General features: G+C 41.4%; 1 protein-coding gene across 1 annotated transcript; it reads left to right on the top strand.

Annotated features, from left to right (window-relative positions):
- The first annotated feature begins 1041 nt into the window (after window positions 1-1041).
- On the top strand, window positions 1042-20830 carry LOC110201354 (glycerol kinase 3-like). Its single transcript, XM_020976927.1, is given in 4 exon segments — window positions 1042-1108; window positions 19098-19659; window positions 19661-19692; window positions 19695-20830. Coding segments are annotated over 4 exon segments (1797 nt in total).
- The last annotated feature ends 342 nt before the right edge of the window (window positions 20831-21172 follow it).

Below are 21172 nucleotides of genomic sequence, written 5' to 3'. Positions count from 1 at the left end.
ATTTGTTAAATCCAAAATACTATCTACCATCTCTATGTCTTTGCACATATAATCTTCCATATCAGGAATATACTCTCTCCCCACATCTGTCTCTCAGAATTTCTAGCTGCCTTTAAAGTTAATGTCAGATGCCAAATTCTGTGTGAAACCTTTCTGGTTAGAAGTCTTTCTCTCCTACAATTATCTTGTGTTAATTTAGCAATATCCCAGTATAACCCAGCCACCATTAGAAAATAAAGTCCTTGAAGGCAGGAACTAGTATACTTTGGCTTCTGTATCCCAAGTGCCAAGAACACAGAAGGTGCTTAACAAATGAATGTCAAAATGAAATGAAGCATTGATGGAGTAAGGGGGGGATCAAGGAAGGAAAGGCCAATGAAAAGGCTCAGAAGAAGCACAGCAGTGGTGTGCTGTGGAAGGATAGGAAGTTGTAGTTATAGCAGAAGGTCTGAGATTTCAGGATCTCTGGAGCAGAATGGTTTAGCAGGGGTGGGGAACCTGAAGCCTTGAGGCCACATGTGGCCCTCTAGGTCCTCAAGTGTGGCCCTTTGACTAAATACAAACTTCATGGAACAAATCCCCTTAATAAGAGGTTTTGTTCTGTAAAACTTGGACTCAGTCAAAAGGCCTCACCCAAGGACCTAGAAGGCCACATGTGGCCTTGAGGCCACAGGTTCCCCATCCCTGGTCTAGGCAAAGTTGAAGTATAAGTTGTGACCATCCCTATGGTTGCCTGAGTAGAGATATAAGTTGTGGGAGTTAAGGAGGTTGAAGAACTGGGAGGACCAGTAGATGCAAATAGTGAAATAAGCAAGGGCTCACTAGGTGAGTGTGGGGGGCGGGGAGATGGAGAATGGTATTTTTGAAAATGAATGTAATATAAAAAGAAAAAGATGTCAATTTGATTAAAAGAAGAAAAATAAAGATATACAGACACATAGATGAATAAGTAGGCCCAAGTCATAATAAGTCACCAAAATAAAATTTGTTATTTTATAAGACTGAAAAGAGATACTGCCAAGGACAATGGTAGGACTAGGGATGGAGAAAAAGACGGCAAAGCCAGACGTGCTGACATCACTAAAGAAGGTGGATGGCTATCCTGGAGGTTTGCAGACGGCAGTCAAAATGATCTGGACAGTGTGATTCAATTTTATGAACTTGCGAAAAAAAGAAGGGGGTTTTAAGGTGATGACAAAGGGAGAGTCTGGAAGTGGTAGCGGGGAGCAAAGAGAATGCCAAATTTACCTCTAGACTCTGTGAGTCTGGGGGGAAAGGAGGAGGACCAGAGGAGTAAAAATGGAAAGCCCCAGAGAAGGTGGCAAGGAATGTGGCATGTTTAGGGGGAAAGCTCAATTCTGTTAGTGTCAGGACCTGGAATGAATATGGGAAGGGCCTAACAGTGAAGTGGGGTTAACAATGGATCAACAGCTGCAGAAAACACAATGGAAGGGATAGACAAAGGAGGATATATGCTGGGGAAAGTTAGGACTGTGGTACATAGGGGTGAGATTACAGTACAGTAATAAAGAGCAGGAGAAAAGAATTTTCATCTAGACAGTGGTAGTTCTGAATCACAAGGACCATAGTGTTGGGAAATACCAAGTAGGGTGAAATTTGTAGCCTAAATTAGGCTCAGGGTTCTAATTGAAATGTGGATAGGATGCCTTCAAAGTTCCCATCTCCCAGGTGGAGTGCCCACTGGGCTGATTATGACTATAAAGTGACAGATGTATTGGAAGCGGACTATCTTGGAAAAAAGAGGACGGGCCCGTCATGTATGAAGGATGATGGACAATAGATGGATCACCCAATTAAAATCAGATGGATCTCATGGGACCACAAACAGCCCATTTTATGAGCTCACATTAGCACAGTGACGTACCCTCCTGAGCCTGGTGAGAGGATCAAGGGTAATGACGGCTAAGTACTGCTATCTCTAGCAGTGGATAAGTATTTTCTCAAATCAAAGTCTGCTACTGTCAGAAGACACTATGTAGTCTGAGTCCTCATGGTGCCAGTATGTATTTTTAGTGAGTGGAACAGTTGTTTGTATGTGGCATGTTCAAGTCTGTTACATCTAGAGAACCCCCAAACTACCCAGTGGACCCCTCTTGTACGCTGCCACAATCTCACACTAACATACCAAAATGTTGTAATAAAGAGGTGCTGACTGCTGCTGTTGTGAAGGCCAGCTAACTACTCCTTGCTCTTCTTTGTAGTTTGCTCTCAGATTCTATTTTAATAGGACTTATCAATTTTGTTACACCTTCAACATAATTTTGACTGATTTGTAAGCTGAAGCGATAGCACAGTGTTTGTTGCCATGGTTTCAAAAAGGAGACAGGGATTTGTGATTCTTGTTGGGGAAGTGTTCCTTTAGCTTTTCATTTTTTATTTTATGTTTTGCATTTGAATTTCTAATACGTAATGTTTATGTTACCCAAATAAGTTCCTCAATGCTGACTATGCATGCCAGGACCATAGGAGAGAACAAAGAACCATATTTCTGCAATCAAGGCTCTGGAAACTACTTTAATTCAATCTCTCTAGTCAACTATGCCATGGGAGAAGGAGTGAGGTAGAAGAGCCTTTGAGTCCAGAAGCAGTTTGCTCCAACACTGAAAAACTACATCTTTGAAGTCCCTGCACTAGGCTTTTCTCTCACATCCCAACAAACTCCAGACTACCCTTGTTAGTGCAGTCTGCCATTTTGTCATGAATATTCAGCTAGACACCATCCCCAACCCAAGACTGGTAACTATGAGTCAAAGGTTCCATTTCAGTATTTAGTATAGTACTTTGCACACAGTAGGTGCTTAATCAGTAGGTGTTATGTTGTGGTATTGTAAGAGCCAAAGAAGAAAATTCCAGCATTCCCTTCCATTTACATATATGTTGTACCATCAATATTTTCCTTCACTCTAATACAAAAGTGTTGAGTTAATGCAGATAATATACTGCACATCTCTTTTATATTCACTCTAAATAAAGCACCTGCTAGGTCCTTTTAATTTATGGAAGGGGGATTATTCACCATCTCAAGATGATCAGTATGAAAAGTTAGTTGGGTAATAAGTACTTATCAGGTGCTTCCTATGGGCCAGGCCCTAGAGACAGAAAGAGAAGCAAAAACACAGTGCCTGCTCTCACTGAAAGGAATAGAATGCAAATAATTATATACATGCAAGAAATAGACAATATAAAGATGAAAGATCCTCTTAGATGTAAGATACTAGTCAGGGAGTATGGAGAGAGGTAAGGGAGACCAGGCAAGGCCTCCTGGATAAGGTACCATTCAATGTGATTCTTGAAGGAAGCTGGGAGGGAAAGCATTGTAGGCATGTGGGACAGTGCAAAGGGATGGAGGCGGGAACTGGTGTGTCAAGTGTGAGAAACAGCAAGAGGTCATTGTCACTACACTTTAGAGAGCATAAAGGAGAGGTAGAATGCAAGAAGGCTGGAAAGGTAAAAAGAAGCTCTGTTGTAAAGGACTTTAAATGTCAAACAGAGCATTTGATCTTTAATCCTAGAGGTAACAGGAAGCCACTGGAATTTATGGAGCGGGAAGGTGATGTGGTCAGACCTTCACTTTAGGAGTATCACTTGGTAGCTGAGTGGAAAATGAAATGCGAAGACCAATTAGAACACTCTTAGGAGAAAAGCAAATTGTATCTCTCTCACTTCTTTTATTCAAAGACATCTCAAGCCAGCATCTTTTTTTTTTTCCTCTGCAAACTATGGTACTGGCCAATAAAGCTAATCAGGCCCTAGTTAATCCAAATCCAGCTTGATTTTGAAGATGATTTGTGCAGATTTAATACTTACCTCAACCTGAGACAAAAGAAACCCCACTGCCATGTCCAGCTCCTCTTTCTTCATTTATTTATGTACTTATCCAATACCAAAAAATTTGCTTTGGTAGCTGGGCAAGTGTGTGCTGAATGGGCACTATTCCTAATTGTAGGCTTGGAGATCTGCCTGGCACTTCTATAAGCTGGTGGGACATTTCCCCCCAAAACAGAGCATTGTTGCTTCCGTACAATTCAGTCCCTGACACTTCCCCCTTTCCATCATCAGCATATCACATTTCCCATCCTTTGGAACATATGGTCTGGAACTATTCAGTAGCTGCAATATGATGATTCTGGCCTGCTGAGCACAACTGATTGGCACATTAAACTGCTGGGAGACTCTTATCTGGGGCAGACAGAATTCTTTCCAATGTAGTCCTAAGGGGCCCTCAGTAATGAAAAAGAGTAATTCGAAGTCTTTTCTACCTGTCTGTTGCCAGGCAGCTCTAAATGGAGTTCCAATAGTTTTCCTCTTCCCATAACCCATATTAAAGCAAATCAAGTGTAAGCCAGTAGAAGCTGGAGAGCTTCACTGGAGACCCTGCCGTTATCAATTTAAGGAGAAGTATTTCAAAGCTCATTCATCCTTAGATTTAACACTGGAAAGCAATTTGATGAATACAAAAAAAAGTTAATATATTTTTCCAAACTGTTATCAGCAAACTAACTTGTCAATTGAAAAAAGCTATACATTAACGTGGTTTCCATTTTAAAATGCTCTTTTCATCTCTTATTCACCTGAAATGTATGCTTGAACCATAAAAAACGAATTCAGTTCTGTGCTCCTCTACCCTACTTCAAGCTAAATACAACACCAGAAAAGAATAATTTCTGATCCAAGTTCAAGAATCACAGTTGAGAAATTGTGATTATTGGACATTGGTCTGCATTGGTTTGCAAGGCATCCGGACACCTATCATCAGAAAAGGCAATGAACTGGTCAAACACTGAGTTTCCCATTGACTGCATTTGTTTCCCTTAGTTTTTTCTGATCACTCTAGCTTTGCCAATATTAATTTCCTCTATTTTATCTATCTTGAGAGACAACCTAGTGCAGGAGAAAGAGTACTGCGCCAGGGGTCAGGAAAGTTGGGCTCCTGCCCTGGTTCTGTGAACCTTAGGAAAACTTTTTCCCTTCTCTGGACCTTGGTTTCCTTTTCTGTAAACTGAGGATTAGACTATGTTATCTTTGAGATCCTTTTCAGAAGTGACATCCTATGATTCTGTGGCCCATTGGGGAGGCTTTTGTTTATTTAAAGGCTCTTCTAGAAGAATAAAGAATTAATTATCTAAGAGCTTTCCAATTTCAGGTATTCCTTTACATCTCACATATGGATATACGTTGGCTGACAACTGAACCAAAAAAAATTTGTTAAGATGGGAAAGGGCAGCCCTAAGTTTTACATCCTGAAAGTGTTCCCACCGCCAAAACAATAATCTCTTACAGCTCCCACTGGGCCTGTCTTTAGTGCCACTTTTTTGGTTGACAGGCTCACCACCTGAGGTGTAAATTAACAAGTTACCTTTAAATTAAGTCTTCATGTGTGTCACATTTGGGGAAGACCTAATGGAGAGAAAGCTGCAACATTAAAACCCCTTGACTTGCTATAGTCTTCTGGCTGACCAAACACACAAAGTGTACAGACTAAGAAATCAGAGGAAGAAAGCTCAAATGGAACTGGAAGACCAGGCTCTCATTTCCAGAATCAAAGTCTACGTTCATCTTTTTTCTATTACCAACCTGTCATTCAAATGCAACTTTCTGGATCTGTAGTGGGAAAAAGCTTCATACAACACATAGCTGTTTGCACTTTCTGAGGCTTGCAATTAACTTTGTTTCCAAATAGCGCCTTCTAGGAAAAGCAATCATTTTCATCTCCCTTGGCTGCAAGAAGACAGATGTACTATGATTTATTTTTCACCCTAACAATAACCTGTTTTGATCATTATGTTAAAATGCCTCACTTTGAGATCTCAGAAATGTCTTCAGTGACCACCTTGGTACAACAGCAAGTGCCCGGGCTCCTGTCACAAAGGCGGGTCACTCTACTGCTACAGATCTAGTTTCCTCAACTGCACAATAAAGCAAGTCAGGCCAACAAGAAAACAAACATTTATTCAACTCCTGCTGTGTACCAGGCTCTGGGCTAATCACTAGAGTGTCGGAGGAAAGAGAGGAAAAATCAGGCCCTGCTCTCAGGGAGCTCCCTGTCTAATGAAGGATATAATTTACAAATGTAAATTATGTATAAATGTGTATAAATAAGCTACAGACTGGAGAAATTGGAGATAAACTCAGGGGGAAGGCATTAGCACTAAGGGAGACTGGGAGAAGCTTCTAGCAGAAGGTAGGATTTTAGGGGAGGCTTGAAGTAAGGCAGGGGCAGAGGCGAGGAAGAAGAAAATAAGGAAGTTGGACCAGAGGTCCCCTGGGGTCCCTTCCTGCTCTGGATCCAGGGTCTTATTACCATCTGGTTTAAGAGGACTAGATATTTCAGAGAAGGGAATTGATACCCCAAGAGAAGAAGGGACTTGAGTACTTGCCTAAAATCATATAGGTAGTAAATATTAGAAGAGGATTTGAAAAGGAAGTCTTTGGCCTAGAAAGCCCGTGAGGGGTACACAGAGAATAACAACCGCTTGGCTTTCTCTAGTGCTTTGAGGTTTGTAAAGCAGCTTCCATACATTATATCAAGCCATGGCCAAAGGGGCTGTTTTATCTCCATTCTACAGAGAAGGACACTGAGGCTCAGAGGGAAAGTGACCTCCCTAGGATTATGCAGCTAGTATCTTGGCAAGGTGGGAATCTCAGCTTTTTCTGCCTCCGAGTCTGTCATTCTCTCTACAATGTCAGACTGCTTCTTGAGACAAAAATGACAGTCTCTGCTTTCAAGAAGTTTATAATCCAAAGCAGAGAATAGGACATGAACACAAATAAGCACGATATACCATAGAATACAAAAGAGTCAGAGCTGGAACTAGCATCGGGCAGCCAGGTCGCCCTCTCCCTGCCCCCAACCCTCAACACACTCAGTGCCTGTCTCAGAGTCAACTCCAACCCAACTTCTGGCCTGTTCAAACAGCCTTCTAGGTCTCCACATTTTCAAACTCCTCACATCTTATGACCTCTGTAGTTAGTCTACTTCAACCACATATAGAAGTGTTCAGATCTTAGCCACACCAGCTCCACACCCACTCAACTAAATTTGCCCCAGGTGCTAAAATCACTTATTATGACTCCAGATAGGAACTAAAGTCAGATCCAGACAAAGCAATGGAGCACCACCACTACCATCCCTCCCCTCCACACAAAAACCAAACAAACAAACAAGAAAAACTTGATACTTTAAAATTGGGGATAAAGAGAAGGCTTCTGGGAGGAGGTGGCCCCTGTGTTTGCCACTGAATAAAGAGAAGCATTTCACCAGAGGCGAGGAAGGCAGAGAAGGTGGTCTCTGCACAAATACCCAGAGGCAGGAAAGGGCAAGACAAGATCTGGGAACTGCTAGCTTGGCTGCCCCATAGAGTACATGGAAGGAAAGAGTACGAAAGAGTTGATCATCAGATTGTGGGTGAAGGTGGAGATTTGTGATCATCTGGACCAAGTCCATTATGTCATAGAGGAAGATGTCAAGGCTTAGAGAGAGGAAGGCACTTGTCACCTAAATGTGCTGACTCCAAATCTGCTGCTCTTTCTGCTCTTCCTACTGTGAGCCAAAATAAAACTCTGTACAAAGGGCCTAAGAAAACATGGAGAGCCTACAGAGTGATGTCAGTGCTTCTTCTAACAGTAACTGTCTTTGGCAATGAGGCAGCCACCATTGAAGGGACAAGTAAATAGGGCCTTCCATTTCAGACTCCTCCTGACAAGAGAGCAGACATGACCTAACACTCATATTCTCAAAGGGCTTCATCCTGGTTTTTTCCATTTTAAGCTATTTATTAGCCTGCTCTCTGTATACGAGGCTAAACCTTCTGCAGGTTCAAAGCAAAATCCACTGATGAAGCACTCATTAAATGTGCTATGAGACAAAGAAAGAGAACTGTGAGAAAGCTTCAACTTTCAGTGAACTTATGATCTCTTGGAAGAAATCATCTGTAACTATCATATAAGGGAAAACATAAGTGCCAAGTAAAATCTCAACAATGAAATTGAAGGTGATGCTGAATCTGATGAGAGAAAGACCCATTTCACCTGGGCACAAGGAGAGGCACAATTATGAAGAGCTTCAGAAAGAAGGGGGCACCTGACTTAGGCCTTGATGAAAAAGAAGCCTTTCAACACGTATAGAATGGGATATTCCACGCATGAGGTACAGAGTGAGCAAAATCATGGAGACAGGAGAAAAAAGGAAAAAATACAGAAATGAAGAGAAGTCCAGTTTGACTGGAATGTAACATAAGAGAATGGGCATTGGTAGGTTAGGGTGGGACTGGGAAGGGTGCTGAATGTCAGGATCATGAATTTATAATTTACTTGGTCACTAAAGGGGAACCAGTAAATATTTTTGAATAGAAGAGTGAAGTGACCAACAAAGTATGTTACTTTTGCAGCATGGACTGGAAAAGGGAAAGAAAGAAGGAAACAAATATTTATTTTTTATTTATTTTTTTGGGGGGGCTAGGCATTGGGGTTAAGTGACTTGCCCAGGGTCACACAGCTAGTAAGTGTTATATGTCTGAGGCCACATTTGAACTCAGGTCCTCCTGAATTGAGGGCTGATGCTCTATCCGCTGTGCTACCTAGCTGCCCCAAAACAAATATTTATCAAGCATCTACTATGTGCCAGGCACTGTGCTAAGTGCTTTACAAACAGCATCTCCTTTCATTCTTACAACAACCCTGGGAGGTAGGTGCTATTCCAAAGTTGCGGAAATTGAGGCCAACAGAGATCAAGTGATTTGCCCAGTAACTTGACAGCTAGTCAGTATCTAAGGCCAAATTTGAACATGAGTCCTCCTAACTCCAGACCCAATGCTCTCCTCAGTGGACCACTGAGATTAGACTTAGGAAAACCAGTCAGAAAACTGTCAAGGTGGTCCAGACAAGAGGTAATAAGAGTCTGTACTAAGGTTATTTCTGGGGGGTAGAAAAGAAGAAAGAGAGAGAATGACACAGTAGAATGGAGAGGATTCAGCAACTGACTGGATATGCAATGGTAGGAACACATCTTCTCAGTTATAACCCTTCAGGAATTCCTGGAGCCAAGAATCCTGGGAGTACTCAGTCAATGTCCAATAAATCCATGAAGTGAACTGGAAGAGCTTCCACAAGAGAAACATGCGCGCAGCTCAGCAGAGCTTCAGAAGGACGAGAGGACAACCCCATCTCATACAGTTCTAAGTTCCAGGATCCTAACAAATAGCCCATCTCTTGGCTCCCTTCCAGTTCCAAGCCCAGTCACTGGCACTGCATATCTAGAACCTACTAGAACCCAATTAATTATTGACCATGTCAAATCAAAGCCCAAGTTTTATATTCTGGGCCTCTAAGCAAAGCTACTGCAAAGCAGGCCCTGCAGTAGCCCTTGTAAACACCTTCAGTGCTATATACACCCAGATGACACCAGGGGCAAGGAGAAAGGCAGGTGTAGGGTGACAGAATGGACCAGGAGAGTCAGTGTGAGCTAGTGGAAATGGGGCTAGAGCTAGAATCAGGAAGAACTCGTTTCAAATCCTGCCTCGGATATATACTAGCTTATGTGACCTTGAGCAAGTCCCATAACATCTCTCAGCCAAGTAAGGGGTTAGATTCAACCTCTAAGGTCCCTCTCAGCTCTCAGTCTATGATCCTATGAGAACAGGGTCACAGTTCTGGTTTAGTCACTAAATGGTTGTGTAACTTTGGCCATGTCGCTTTAATGTCTCTGTCCCTCAGTTTCTTCCTATACAAACATTAGGGGCTTAGCTCAATGGTTTCTTAGGTCCCCTCTAGCTCTATCATTCCATATTCCACGTGGGAAAGATATGTGATCTGGACAGTCTGAAGAAACACCCCACAGTCCACTAGGACTACCTATAATTTAGTCCTAATGAATGTATCTTGAGAACTGCCTGAGGCATATAATGGTAAGTGATGCACTCAGGATCTCTCAGCTGCTGAAGGCTGGATCTTCCTGAGTTCAAGCCGAGCACTTTCTCCAATATACCACGTCTCACTCCATGTGTTTACACTACATAGAAACAAAGCAGAGAGCGGAAAACTTTTGGTGCTATTGTTCTGGGGCCATCTGTCAAATACTCAATAACACAATAACAATTCAACTAGGCAATTAGCAGTTGCAGGTTCAAAACCCTGACAAAACAAAAATGATAGACAGTGAATGAGAACAAATCTACTTTAAGTCCGTAATGTAATTTAAATTCCCAAGGATGGCAAATATTACCTAGGTGATGTTGGCTCTGTCTGATCAGGTTCCATAAACCATTAACTCCAACACTCCTTGCTGTGGCTATTCCTTATGCTGACACAGAGCTTCCTCCACTTGGTAAACAGGTGGCAGGAGCTGTATATGGTCTATGGTCTATGGTATATATGGTACATGGTTAGTATATTGTCTTCACGAGTTTTTGTGGCCAAAATCTCATGACCTTTTAGTCAACTTGGCAATGATTCTATCCAAACTTAGTGAAGCTGCTCCTTAGAGGACAAATATACCATCCACTGGCAGGCCCAGAGTTGAACCCTATCTAGCTTTGTAGGATCTAGCATAGTTTCTGATTTAAAATATCAAGGTCGCTTTTATGCTATGATGAAGCATTGAAAGATCATTTTAATGAAGGTGATCCAGACCACAGCATGGTTATAATGATCAATTTGTTTTACTATAGCTAATCTTCACAATACACATGTCATGTATGTAAAGAATATGAAGTAATTCTTCAGTAGTGTGTAGTAATATGGCATAGTGAAAAGAGCAGTGGAATTTCAGTCAGAGAGTTCTGTGTCCAAATTTTGCCTCTATTAATGTACTGTGTAACTTTGAATAGGTTAAGCAATGCTAGTATCTGGGTCAGTCTTCTTTCTTTTATCTACATATAAGCTATATTCCAGGTAGAAACAGGATAAACCATGAGATGGATCCAATTCAAAGCAACCACTCTAACTTTGATTGGACCCTGGACCATCAGCATGGCTTGTAATTTCTAGCCATCTTTCTAGGCTAATAATAGTTAAATAATTCCAGGAACTGATATAAAAGTATTTTGTTTCAGCAAATTTAGAGTAAAGAAGCCTGAAACAGCCTGTGACTGTTAGCTAGAATGGCTCAATGGCTTCTCATTTGTATTACAAATATATATACATACATACATACATATATATATATATATATGTATATATATATATGTATATATATATATGCACACAATACATACATATATACATACATATAAATATGTGTGTATTATATATGTATGTATTATATATAGGATATGTATATATACACACATACACACACACACACACGCACACACATATAAAATCTCAGTTCAGCTTCCCACCAGCCCTGTCAGTGACTGCCAGTGTCTGGTATACCAACTCTCCCTCCTCAGCTCTAATATTCCTTGTTTGAAGAAAGCAGTGAAGAAGGCTTGAGGAAGCCAACTACATCCCATTTACAATGCTCACAGATGACATCATGGTTCTTTTATACCTAGACTTCCAGTTGGGAAGTTTGCCCCCCCACCCCCGATCGCTTGGTAGATAATCAACACAGCTTTCTGGACAAGAATTGACTTTAATACGGTTGATTACAAGGTAATCAGACATATTCAAGACTGGGCTAGGCTATCCCAAACCATCTTAGAAATGGTTCAAATATTCATTTTAAATATTGCAAAGGTTCACACCTATCAGATTGGCCAACATGACAAAACAGAAAAATGGTAAATGTTGGAGAAGATGTGGGAAAATTGGAACACTAATGCATTGTTGGTGGAGTTATGAAACGATCCAACCATTTTGGAGAACAATTTGGAACGATACACAGAGGGCTATAAAAATGTGCATACCCTTTGACCCAGCAATAGCACTTCTAAGGCTATATCCCAAAAACATCATACAAATGGGAAAAGGACCCATATGTATAAAAATATTCATAGCAGCTCTTTTTGTGGTGGCAAAGAATTGGAAATTGAGAGGATGCCCATCAATTGGGGAACAGCTGAGCAAGTTGTGGTATATGAATGTAATGGAATACTACTGTGCTATAAGAAATGATGAACAGGCTAACTTCAGAAAAACCTGGAAAGACTTGTATGGTCTGATGCTGAGTGAAGTGAGCAGAACCAAGAGAATGTTGTACACAATAATAGCCATGTCGTGCAATGACTAATATTGATAAACTTAACCCTTCCCAGCAATACAAGGATCTAAGACATCTCCTGAGGCCTCGTGATGGAAAATGCTATCCACAGCCAAACAAAGAACTATGGAAGTTGAATTGCTATTTTTTTTTCTCTTCTGTTGAGTTTTGTTTCCTCTTTCTGATGGTTCCTCCTATTGGTTTTAATTTTTACTTACAACATCACTAATGTGAAAATATGTTTAATAGCAATGTAAATGTATAGCCTATATGAGAGTGTGTGCCGTCTTGGGGAGGGTGGTGGGGAGGAAGGGGGAGAAAAAATTTAAACTCAAAAGCATATGGAAGTGATTGTTGATAAGTCAAAATAAATTAATAAAAAAAAATAAAGATGTAACTCCTAAGCCTCAAAAAAATATTGCAAAGGTTTCTGGTAGAAAACTGCTCTCAGAGAAGATGGACATTGATCATCTCACACCTAAAAAAACCTGGTTATGTCTAGATAGTTCAGTATAGTCTGATATGGACAGTGTATACAGAGCAGATAACTTTCCAACTTTCAATGGCCAGTGTTAAGTCCTTTCAGAACCATAAAAGTATGAATTCCCCTCAGATCCACAAGTGGTAGACACACTGAAGCTTGGTCCCTCAAAAGGCATTTTAAAGGGCAGACTATGCCCAGGCAGGTTTCTTCCCCTGCTCACCCTCAGCCCTGAAACTACAACAACATCCTCCTAACAATCTGTGTTTTCCTTCTGCCTGGACCACCTCTTACGGCAGCTTCCACAGCGCCACTTCAAGGTTTGTTTCTTCCCTCTTCAGCAGCTTAGGGAAAGTCATTATGTCTTAGGCTGCAGACATACCCCAAGTTAGCCTGCCCACTCTCTATTCTACCACCACTTGCCCTAGATGCAAAAACTGCTATTTATCGATTTGGCTCCTACTATGTCTGTTTGTTTCTCTGTGAAAGCATGTATGGTTTTGCATGACAATTGGCCAGTGGAACATGGGCTCGTTCCCCAAAAGGAAGCTTAATGTTTTTGATTTGGCTCCATTGATCACATCACGTCTCTGAATAGAGCCACTGTATTTATTATTAGGAACACTGAGTCTGAATTACCTAACTGGGAGACTCATATTTGTTTCTGAGAAATTTCAATACTCTTGCTCTGTAACTGAAAATGCAAAAAAGAAATAAGATAAACCAAATTAAGCACAATAATACATCAGTGACCCAACAGGATCCTTGGAGTGATCAAGGACTGTGGTAAAAATGCTGTGTGTATTATATATACTTACATGCACAGGGTTTACTGAGTTATTATGCTGCCTTCTCCACTTCTAAATTAAATCCAGATCATCTACCTGCAAAGAAACATTAGTAACTTAGTAATAAAATTATAAGTGAGACATCTGATAAACATTCAGTATTTGCACCCCCCCAAAAAAAGTGACTACATCTAAGAGCTCCAAAGGGTCTCTTTGCCTTGTATCTGCTCCCACTCTTAGAATCAGAGGGTAGTCAATCAATCTGAATGCATCTAGCTAAAAAAGAAAAATAACAAGTCACCCCTCTGGGCCATAGTTTCAAGCAGAGGTGACCTTCGACCAAATTGTAAACTTGTGAAGCAGAAAGAGCATTGTGCTTAAAATCAGGAAACCAAAGTGCTGTTACTGGTTTGGTCTCTGATTAGTTGTGTGAGCTTGGGATTCACTCCCCAACCTCTGGTCCTCAGTTTTCCCATACCTAAAATGAAGGGGGTAGGTAGATGAGCTCTAGAGCTTCCAGACCAGAGATTCTAAATTCTAGGATCTGGTTTGCTCTTTGTGGTCTCCTCTGTCTGCTACATATTGCTGCTTCTTTTCTTCCTGTCCTAATGATTCTTCCCATCACCACACCCCAGCATCGGGTAGGGCTCTCAACCACTGGGGATATTTGGTGATATGGGGAGTGATTGCCTCTGGACCAGGGGCGGGGAACCTACAGCCTTGAGGCCACATGGGGCCCTCTAGGTCCTCAAGTGTGGCCATCTGACTGAATGCAAACTTCACAGAACAAATCCCCTTAATAACAGGATTTGTCCTATAAAACGTGGACTCAGTCAAAAGGCCTCACCCAAGGAGTTAGAAGGCCACAGGTTCCCCACACCTGCTCTGGACTAAAAAAAAAAATGTGTCTCTGGATTCCTAGGATGGTATATTCTTCAGGGTTCTAAGACTTCTTTCCTTTTGGTTGACAAAGCATTGTCATACCAGTGAATTTCTTTAGCTAATTTCATCATTGGACATTGCTTACAACCTTAACATTAGTGGGCTTTCACAAATGATGCCCCTTAAAAGCCTTAAGGTATCAGCAACCAAATCAGAGTTTATATTAGTCCTTATCAACAGTTACCAAGCCGCATGATCAAGAGAATGAATGACATATCCTCCAGATTATCAATTAGCTTTTAAAATTCAAAGTAATCCTTTAGCTCCTTCTAAAGTAGATATTGTACTACTCAAAGGCTTAAACTGTCTTCCACTTGCTTCATTCAAGATCACCCCAGTATACATCTATGATATCAATCATCTCATTGTGTCTTCCTTCCTGAAGGAATTCAAATATCATCAAATAGGTTCTTAACTAGGGAATCTTCTTTCACTTTCCATAGAATCACATACTCTCAGAGTTGAAAGGGAAACCACAGGCCTTTTAGTCCACCCAAAATTTACACAAAAACCCCTTCTCTAATATCCCCAACATGTAATCTGCCCATGACAGTGGAGTAGAGCTAGGAGCTAGGAAACTGTTCTTCATGTTCAGCTGAAATCTGACTCTGTTACTTCTACCTTTGGTTCCTAGTTATGCTTTCTGGGGCCAAGCATTATTCTTCTTTCCCATGATAACTGGGGAAATGCTTGAAGACAGTTATCTTTCCTCATCCCATCCACCCTTGCCCACCAAGCCTTCTTTTCTCCAGGCTAAACATTGCCAGCTCTTACAGCCAATCTTCTTATAGAACATTCATTCATTCATTGTCACTGTCCTGGCTGCCCTCTTTGGGACATTCTTTAGTTTACCAATGTCTTTCCAAAAGTGTGACCTGAACACAGTACTACAAGATACGGTCTGACTAGGGTAGAATATAAACAGAACTGTGATTTCCATCATTCTATATGAGGTACTTCTCTTAATCTAACCTTGGACAGCATTCACTTTGCTGGTGGCCCCTCATCACTCAGCTAACTCATAATGAACTATTAAAACCCTCAGTTTTTTTTTTCCCAAATGAACTACTATCTAATAATAGCTGTAATAATAGCTAGCATTTATATGGTGCTTTAAGGTTTGCAAGGCTCTTTGTGACTATTATTTCATTTTATCAACAACCCTGAAAGGTAGGTGCTATTATGCCCATTTTATAGATTAGCAAACTGAGGCACACAGAAGTCACACAGGTAGTAAGATTCTGAGGCTGGATTTGAACAGCCACAGTTCTCTGCTTCTATATTTGCTAGGTTTTTTACTCTACTGTAGAACTTCACATTTACCCCCATTAAAGTTCATCTATTTTGATACGACCTTTTTTAAATCTATAATGTCAACATGCTAGCTAACTGTCCAAGCTTCATGTCACCTGCACATTTGACAAGCATGATGACATTCATTCAAGTCACAGATAATAATGTTAAATAACACAAGGATAGACTCTTGGGGCACATATCACACTAGAGATATGTCTTTAAGTTAATGAGCCACTAACATTGAGACATCTTCTGATGATTCAACCAGACCAGGTACTACCACCTAGCCCACACCTCTCCACTTCAGTTTCCTTCTGGTGGTCTGTCCTCATATGAATCACCAGAAGTAGATAATGGTTATCAGGTCTGATAGTTCTCAGGAGGCATTCCATTATGCTACAAATGCACACCTGGAGAAGACAGCGGATCTCACCTCAGTTTCTATCAGGTTAACAAAGAGCTCCCTCAGTAACCCATTCCTGAGAGTCACCCATAACCACTATTCCTCTCTCTTGCTTTTGACCTTTGTCCCCTTCATGGCACCTAAGGCTTCACAGCATCATTCCCTAGAGCACAAGCAGATGATTCCTCCTCTGAGTTCTCCCCTCTAGAGGAAGAGCCACATATGCATTATAAAGATTCAAGTGTTAAGTGTTCTTTCTTCCCTTCCTTGAGTGTCACATTATTCTACCCCACCGCTCAGCTTCCTGACAGAAATATTTACTCCTGCCTCCACCCATCCTACACATTCTTCTTCAGTTTCTTCCTTGAAACACTTAAAAAAAGAGATAGGCATAGGACCAAGAGCCGTGATTTTACTGGCATAGGGAACTCAGGGGTAAACTCTCAACCTTGTCAGGGCAGTTTTGAACTTTCTGAGAGATTTTCCAAAAGCACTGAGAAGTGAAGCATCTTGCCCAGAGTCACATAGCCAGTATGTGTCAGAGCAGGGACTCAAATCTTGTCTCTTAATTATTGAGGCCATCCTTCATTCCACTACAACACAGTATTCCTCAAAACCAAGTTGTTCTATATAACTTCAGGATACAAGGAAGATCTTGTCTTAATTTCCCCAAAAAATGAGCAACTGTAAAGCTGGTTGTGCTAAAATTCATCCTCAGTGAGATTCGTTTCCTTAAGCTGCAAAGTTGTGATAAAGATGAACAAGAAGGGTTATGTTTTCCTTCCAATTGTTTCAGCAGAAATTTCCCTCATTAAGTGACATTAACTTAACAATAAGCTATTTACTCAGAATCTGTTTTTCATCTTCTGACCTCTTTCCTACTGGATGAAGATAAACTGTGAAATCCCTTCTTTTATTATGACCAAACACTAAAATCCATGGGCTGCTTCTCTGTGATTTATGTGTGGCTACAAGCATAAGTCATGAGAGACAATAAAGTCTAGCCACTTAAAACAATGACTCACAGGCTGCCATACTGTATGTATGCAGGATTTATACAGAGAATACCACTCTTTTGACACCTTGTTCAAAACCCATAAATGAATGTTAGATAATACTTAGCAGAGATAAAATAGAATAAAAAGTATCTACTACTTGGGAGATGTGCTTCCTGGCCAGGGTCTCAACTACAAAAGCAATTTTATTAAAGCACTCAATTAAATCAGTAGTAAAGCTATAGAGTTCAGCAATGGCATTGGCCCTGTGGAGAAACCCCAAAGAAACTGACACGGCTAGTTCCTCAGAAGCAGACCACACCAATTTTTAACAGCCTCTCTAGTCATCCCATCAACAAGTATTTATTAAGCACTTGCCATGTGCCAGGCTTTGTGCCAAGTGCTGGGGACATAAAAAAGGCTACAGCGGTCCCTGATCTCAAGGGGATCACATTCTAATGGGTGAGACAACAATTAACTATACATGCATGTATACACACACACACACATATATACATATATGTGTATGTATATATACACACAACACACATACATGTAAAAAAGATATAAAATGAGCAGACAGAAGGTATTGTCAGAGAATAGACCGGGGGGGGGGGTGACCAAGAAAGGCCTCCTGCATAAGGTAGGATTTGAGGTGAAATTTAAAGGAAGCCAGGGAGATTTTAAGAGGTAGAGGTGAAGCGTGCACAAGAATGGGAAACAGCCAGTGACAAGGCATAGAAACAAGGAGTGGGTCAGGTTGTGGAGGACTTGACATCCTAAACAGAACTTTACATTTGATCCTGGAGGTAACAGGGAGATAGCTTAAGGAACAGGGAGGCCATGTGGTCAGATACGTTCTTTAGGAAAATCATTTTGGCAGATGAGTGAATGATGAATTTGAGTGAACTAGGATGGTAGTTGTTCAAGTGGAGAAAGGCGGATATATCTGAGATAAAGGTAAAAACAAGAAGATTTAGCAAGAGAATGAGTAGGTGTGGTGAGTCTGAGTGAGCAGTCAAGGAGGGAGTCAAGGATGGGACTGAGATAGTGAGCCTGAGTGACTAGGAGATCAGTAGTGCCCTTGAACCTAACAGGAGTGTTTGGGAGGTGGAGGTGGGGGGAGAAACCATGGAGGGTAGAGATAATGAGTTCAGTCCTACATGCCTATAGGACATTTGGCTCAAGATGTCTAACAGATAGTTGGTGCTGTGGAATTGTAGAGCAGGAGAAAGATAGTAAGGCAGGCTATAGAGGTGTGTTAATCATGTGAATAGATAGAAGTAAACCCATGGGAGCTGAAGAGATCACCAAGGGAGAGAGTATAAGAAAGGGAGAAAGAAAAGAAGAGTGCTCAGGGCAGAGCCTTAAGGCTGAAAACTCTTAACTTCTCTTTTACCTTTTTTTATTTTTCTTTGCCTTTCCAGGCTCTTCACTTGGGGGACACTGGGCATAACTGTGGCTTAAGGCTTTGACAAACTTGGCTGAGGGGTTCGGAAGTGAGCAGGAATGTACAAAAGAGCATGCACAGCAGGGGTTCTAAACCTGTGGACTGCAAACTTTTTTTTTTTTAACAACTTGATAACTGTCTTTCAATATAACTGGTTTCCTTTGGGATCTTTTACTCATTTGAAAATATTTTCCCCAGAGGTTCTATCAGACTGCCAAAGGAATCCCTTAATACAAAAGAGTTTAAGAACATGTGTCCTAAGGCCACCACGATGTAGTGTGTCTGACTTAACCGTACATGTCCTTGTTTCCTCCTATGAAGTTTGATTTATAAGGACCAAGTCTGAGGCAGGAAAAGAGGCGAGAAAACAGGTTTCCTTCAGACTGTTGGCAAGCCGTTGGTGACACACATGACAATTGCTGTAGAATGTTTGCCACCCCCTCCTGCCCATGGCACAGTGAGGCGGCCCATGGGGGAGGCGGGGTGCTCCACAACAATCAATAACTGTGAAGTACCAAAGACAGCAACTCCATTTTACAAGTATATAGGTAAGGCACCCTGACTTTGCTGCGTGGCTTCTAGCAAAGATTTTCCCCTCAACAAGGGACGGGCTGAAAGCTCGCGAGAACTCGGCCTCTCCTTCCTACTTGGATCGCTCCGAACCTCTATGGCAGGACTCCATCTCCAGAAGGACAGTCAAGCTGATGCACAACAAAGGCGCCAAGGCAGCGGGATTCATGGCAGGTGCTATCAAGCAACAGACCAGCTCCACTCGCTTTCTGGTATTTAATTCCAAAACAGCCAAACTCATCAGTCATCACCAAGTTAAGTTGGAACAGAAATTCCCCAAGGAGGGCTGGGTAGAGCAAGATCCTAGAGAGATCCTGCGGCTGGTCTGCGAGTGTGTGGAGACAACATGTGAGAAGCTTGTCCAGCTGAATGTCGACCTCTCTACCATCAAAGCCATCAGGGTGAGCAACCAGAGGGAGACCACTGTGATCTGGGACAAGTTTACCAGAGAGCCTCTCTACAACACCCTGGTGTGGCTTGATTTTTGGACCCAGGCAACAGTTGAGCTTCTCAGTGAGAGAATCCCTGGCAGAAACAACTTTGTCAGATCCAAGACTGGTCTGCCTCTGAGCACTCCATTGGCTCTTGGAGAATGTGAGAAAAGTTAAAATGCTGTTCAGGAACAAAGAGCCTTTTTTGGGACCATTGACTCTTGGCTGATCTGGAATCTGGCTGGTGGTATCAATGCCAGCAGAACCATGCTTTTCAACATTCACTCACTAAAATGGGATGCAGAGCTGTGTAAGTTTTTTGATGTTCCTATGGATATACTTCCAGATGTCCGCAAGTCTTCGGAGATTTATGGACTATTGAAATCTGGAGCTCTGGAAGGTGTGCCATTATCTGGATGTCTGGGAGACCAATCTGCTGCTTTGGTGGGACACATGTGTTTCCAAGATGGGGAAGCCAAAAACTCCTATGGAACTGGCTGCTTCTTATTGTGCAATACAGGTCCAAAATGTGTATTCTCTGACCATGGTCTTCTTACAACTGTGGCTTACAAGCTGGGCCAAGACATGCCAGCATACTATGCACTGGAAGGATCTGTTGCCATTGCTGGGGCTGCTGTTAGCTGGCTTAAAGACAATCTTGGCATCATAAAAACAACAGAAGAAATTGAAAGACTGGCTGAAGAGGCAGAGACATCTTATGGCTGCTACTTTGTTCCAGCATTCTCGGGTTTATATGCACCATACTGGGAACAAAGCTTAAGAGGTATTATTTGTGGGATTACTCAGTTCACAAATAAACAACATATTGCTTTTGCTGTGTTAGCAGCAGTATGTTTCCAAACCCGTGAAATACTAGATGCCATGAATCAAGATTGTGTAATGCCACTCACCTATTTGCAAGCAGATGGAGCAATGACCAACAATAAAATTCTAATGCAGCTTCAAGCAGATATATTGTATATTCCAGTAGTGAGGCCTTCACTGCCTGAAACAACTGCACTGGATGCTGCCATGGCAGCTGGGGCTGCAGAAGGAGTAGATATTTGGAATCTTGAACCTGAACATCTATCAGCTCTCCCCACAGAGCAGTTTGAACCCCAGATAAATGCAGAAGAAAGTAAAATTCGGTATGCCACTTGGAAGAAAGCTGTGCAGAAATCAATGGGATGGGCTACATCTCAGACCATTCTAACTCGCTATCCTAGTATCTTCTATAGTATACCACTGGACTTTTTTATAGTATCTAGCATGGTGCTATTAATTGTAACAAGGTACATCTCAAGAGTTTCATAAATATCTGAAATGGCTTAATGAATTCCCAAGATACATCCTTTATTATTACCAAAAAAAAAATCTAGTAATTTTCTCTCTGAATAAGACATTACTCTATAGCAATACAGTCATAAAGATTAGCATTACCCATAAGAATATAGCAATGTAGTAATAAGTATAGAAACACATAGTGCATTTTTAAACATCAGCAGTTAGGAGTGGAGGGAAGGGTCAACTGAGGGAGAGTGCTGAACATCTGACTAACCATTATCATCCTTCTAGGATGATATCACTTCTAGGATATAGGAAGAACTCAGATTCCAGTCATACTATCTTCCATCAAATATTTTCTTATGTGATAGA

The sequence above is a fragment of the Phascolarctos cinereus genome, unplaced genomic scaffold, assembly GCF_003287225.1.
Source record: "Phascolarctos cinereus isolate Bilbo 61053 unplaced genomic scaffold, phaCin_HiC Scaffold_8;HRSCAF=390, whole genome shotgun sequence".
NCBI lineage: Eukaryota > Metazoa > Chordata > Mammalia > Diprotodontia > Phascolarctidae > Phascolarctos > Phascolarctos cinereus.
This window is presented reverse-complemented; position numbering and strand designations above follow the sequence as displayed.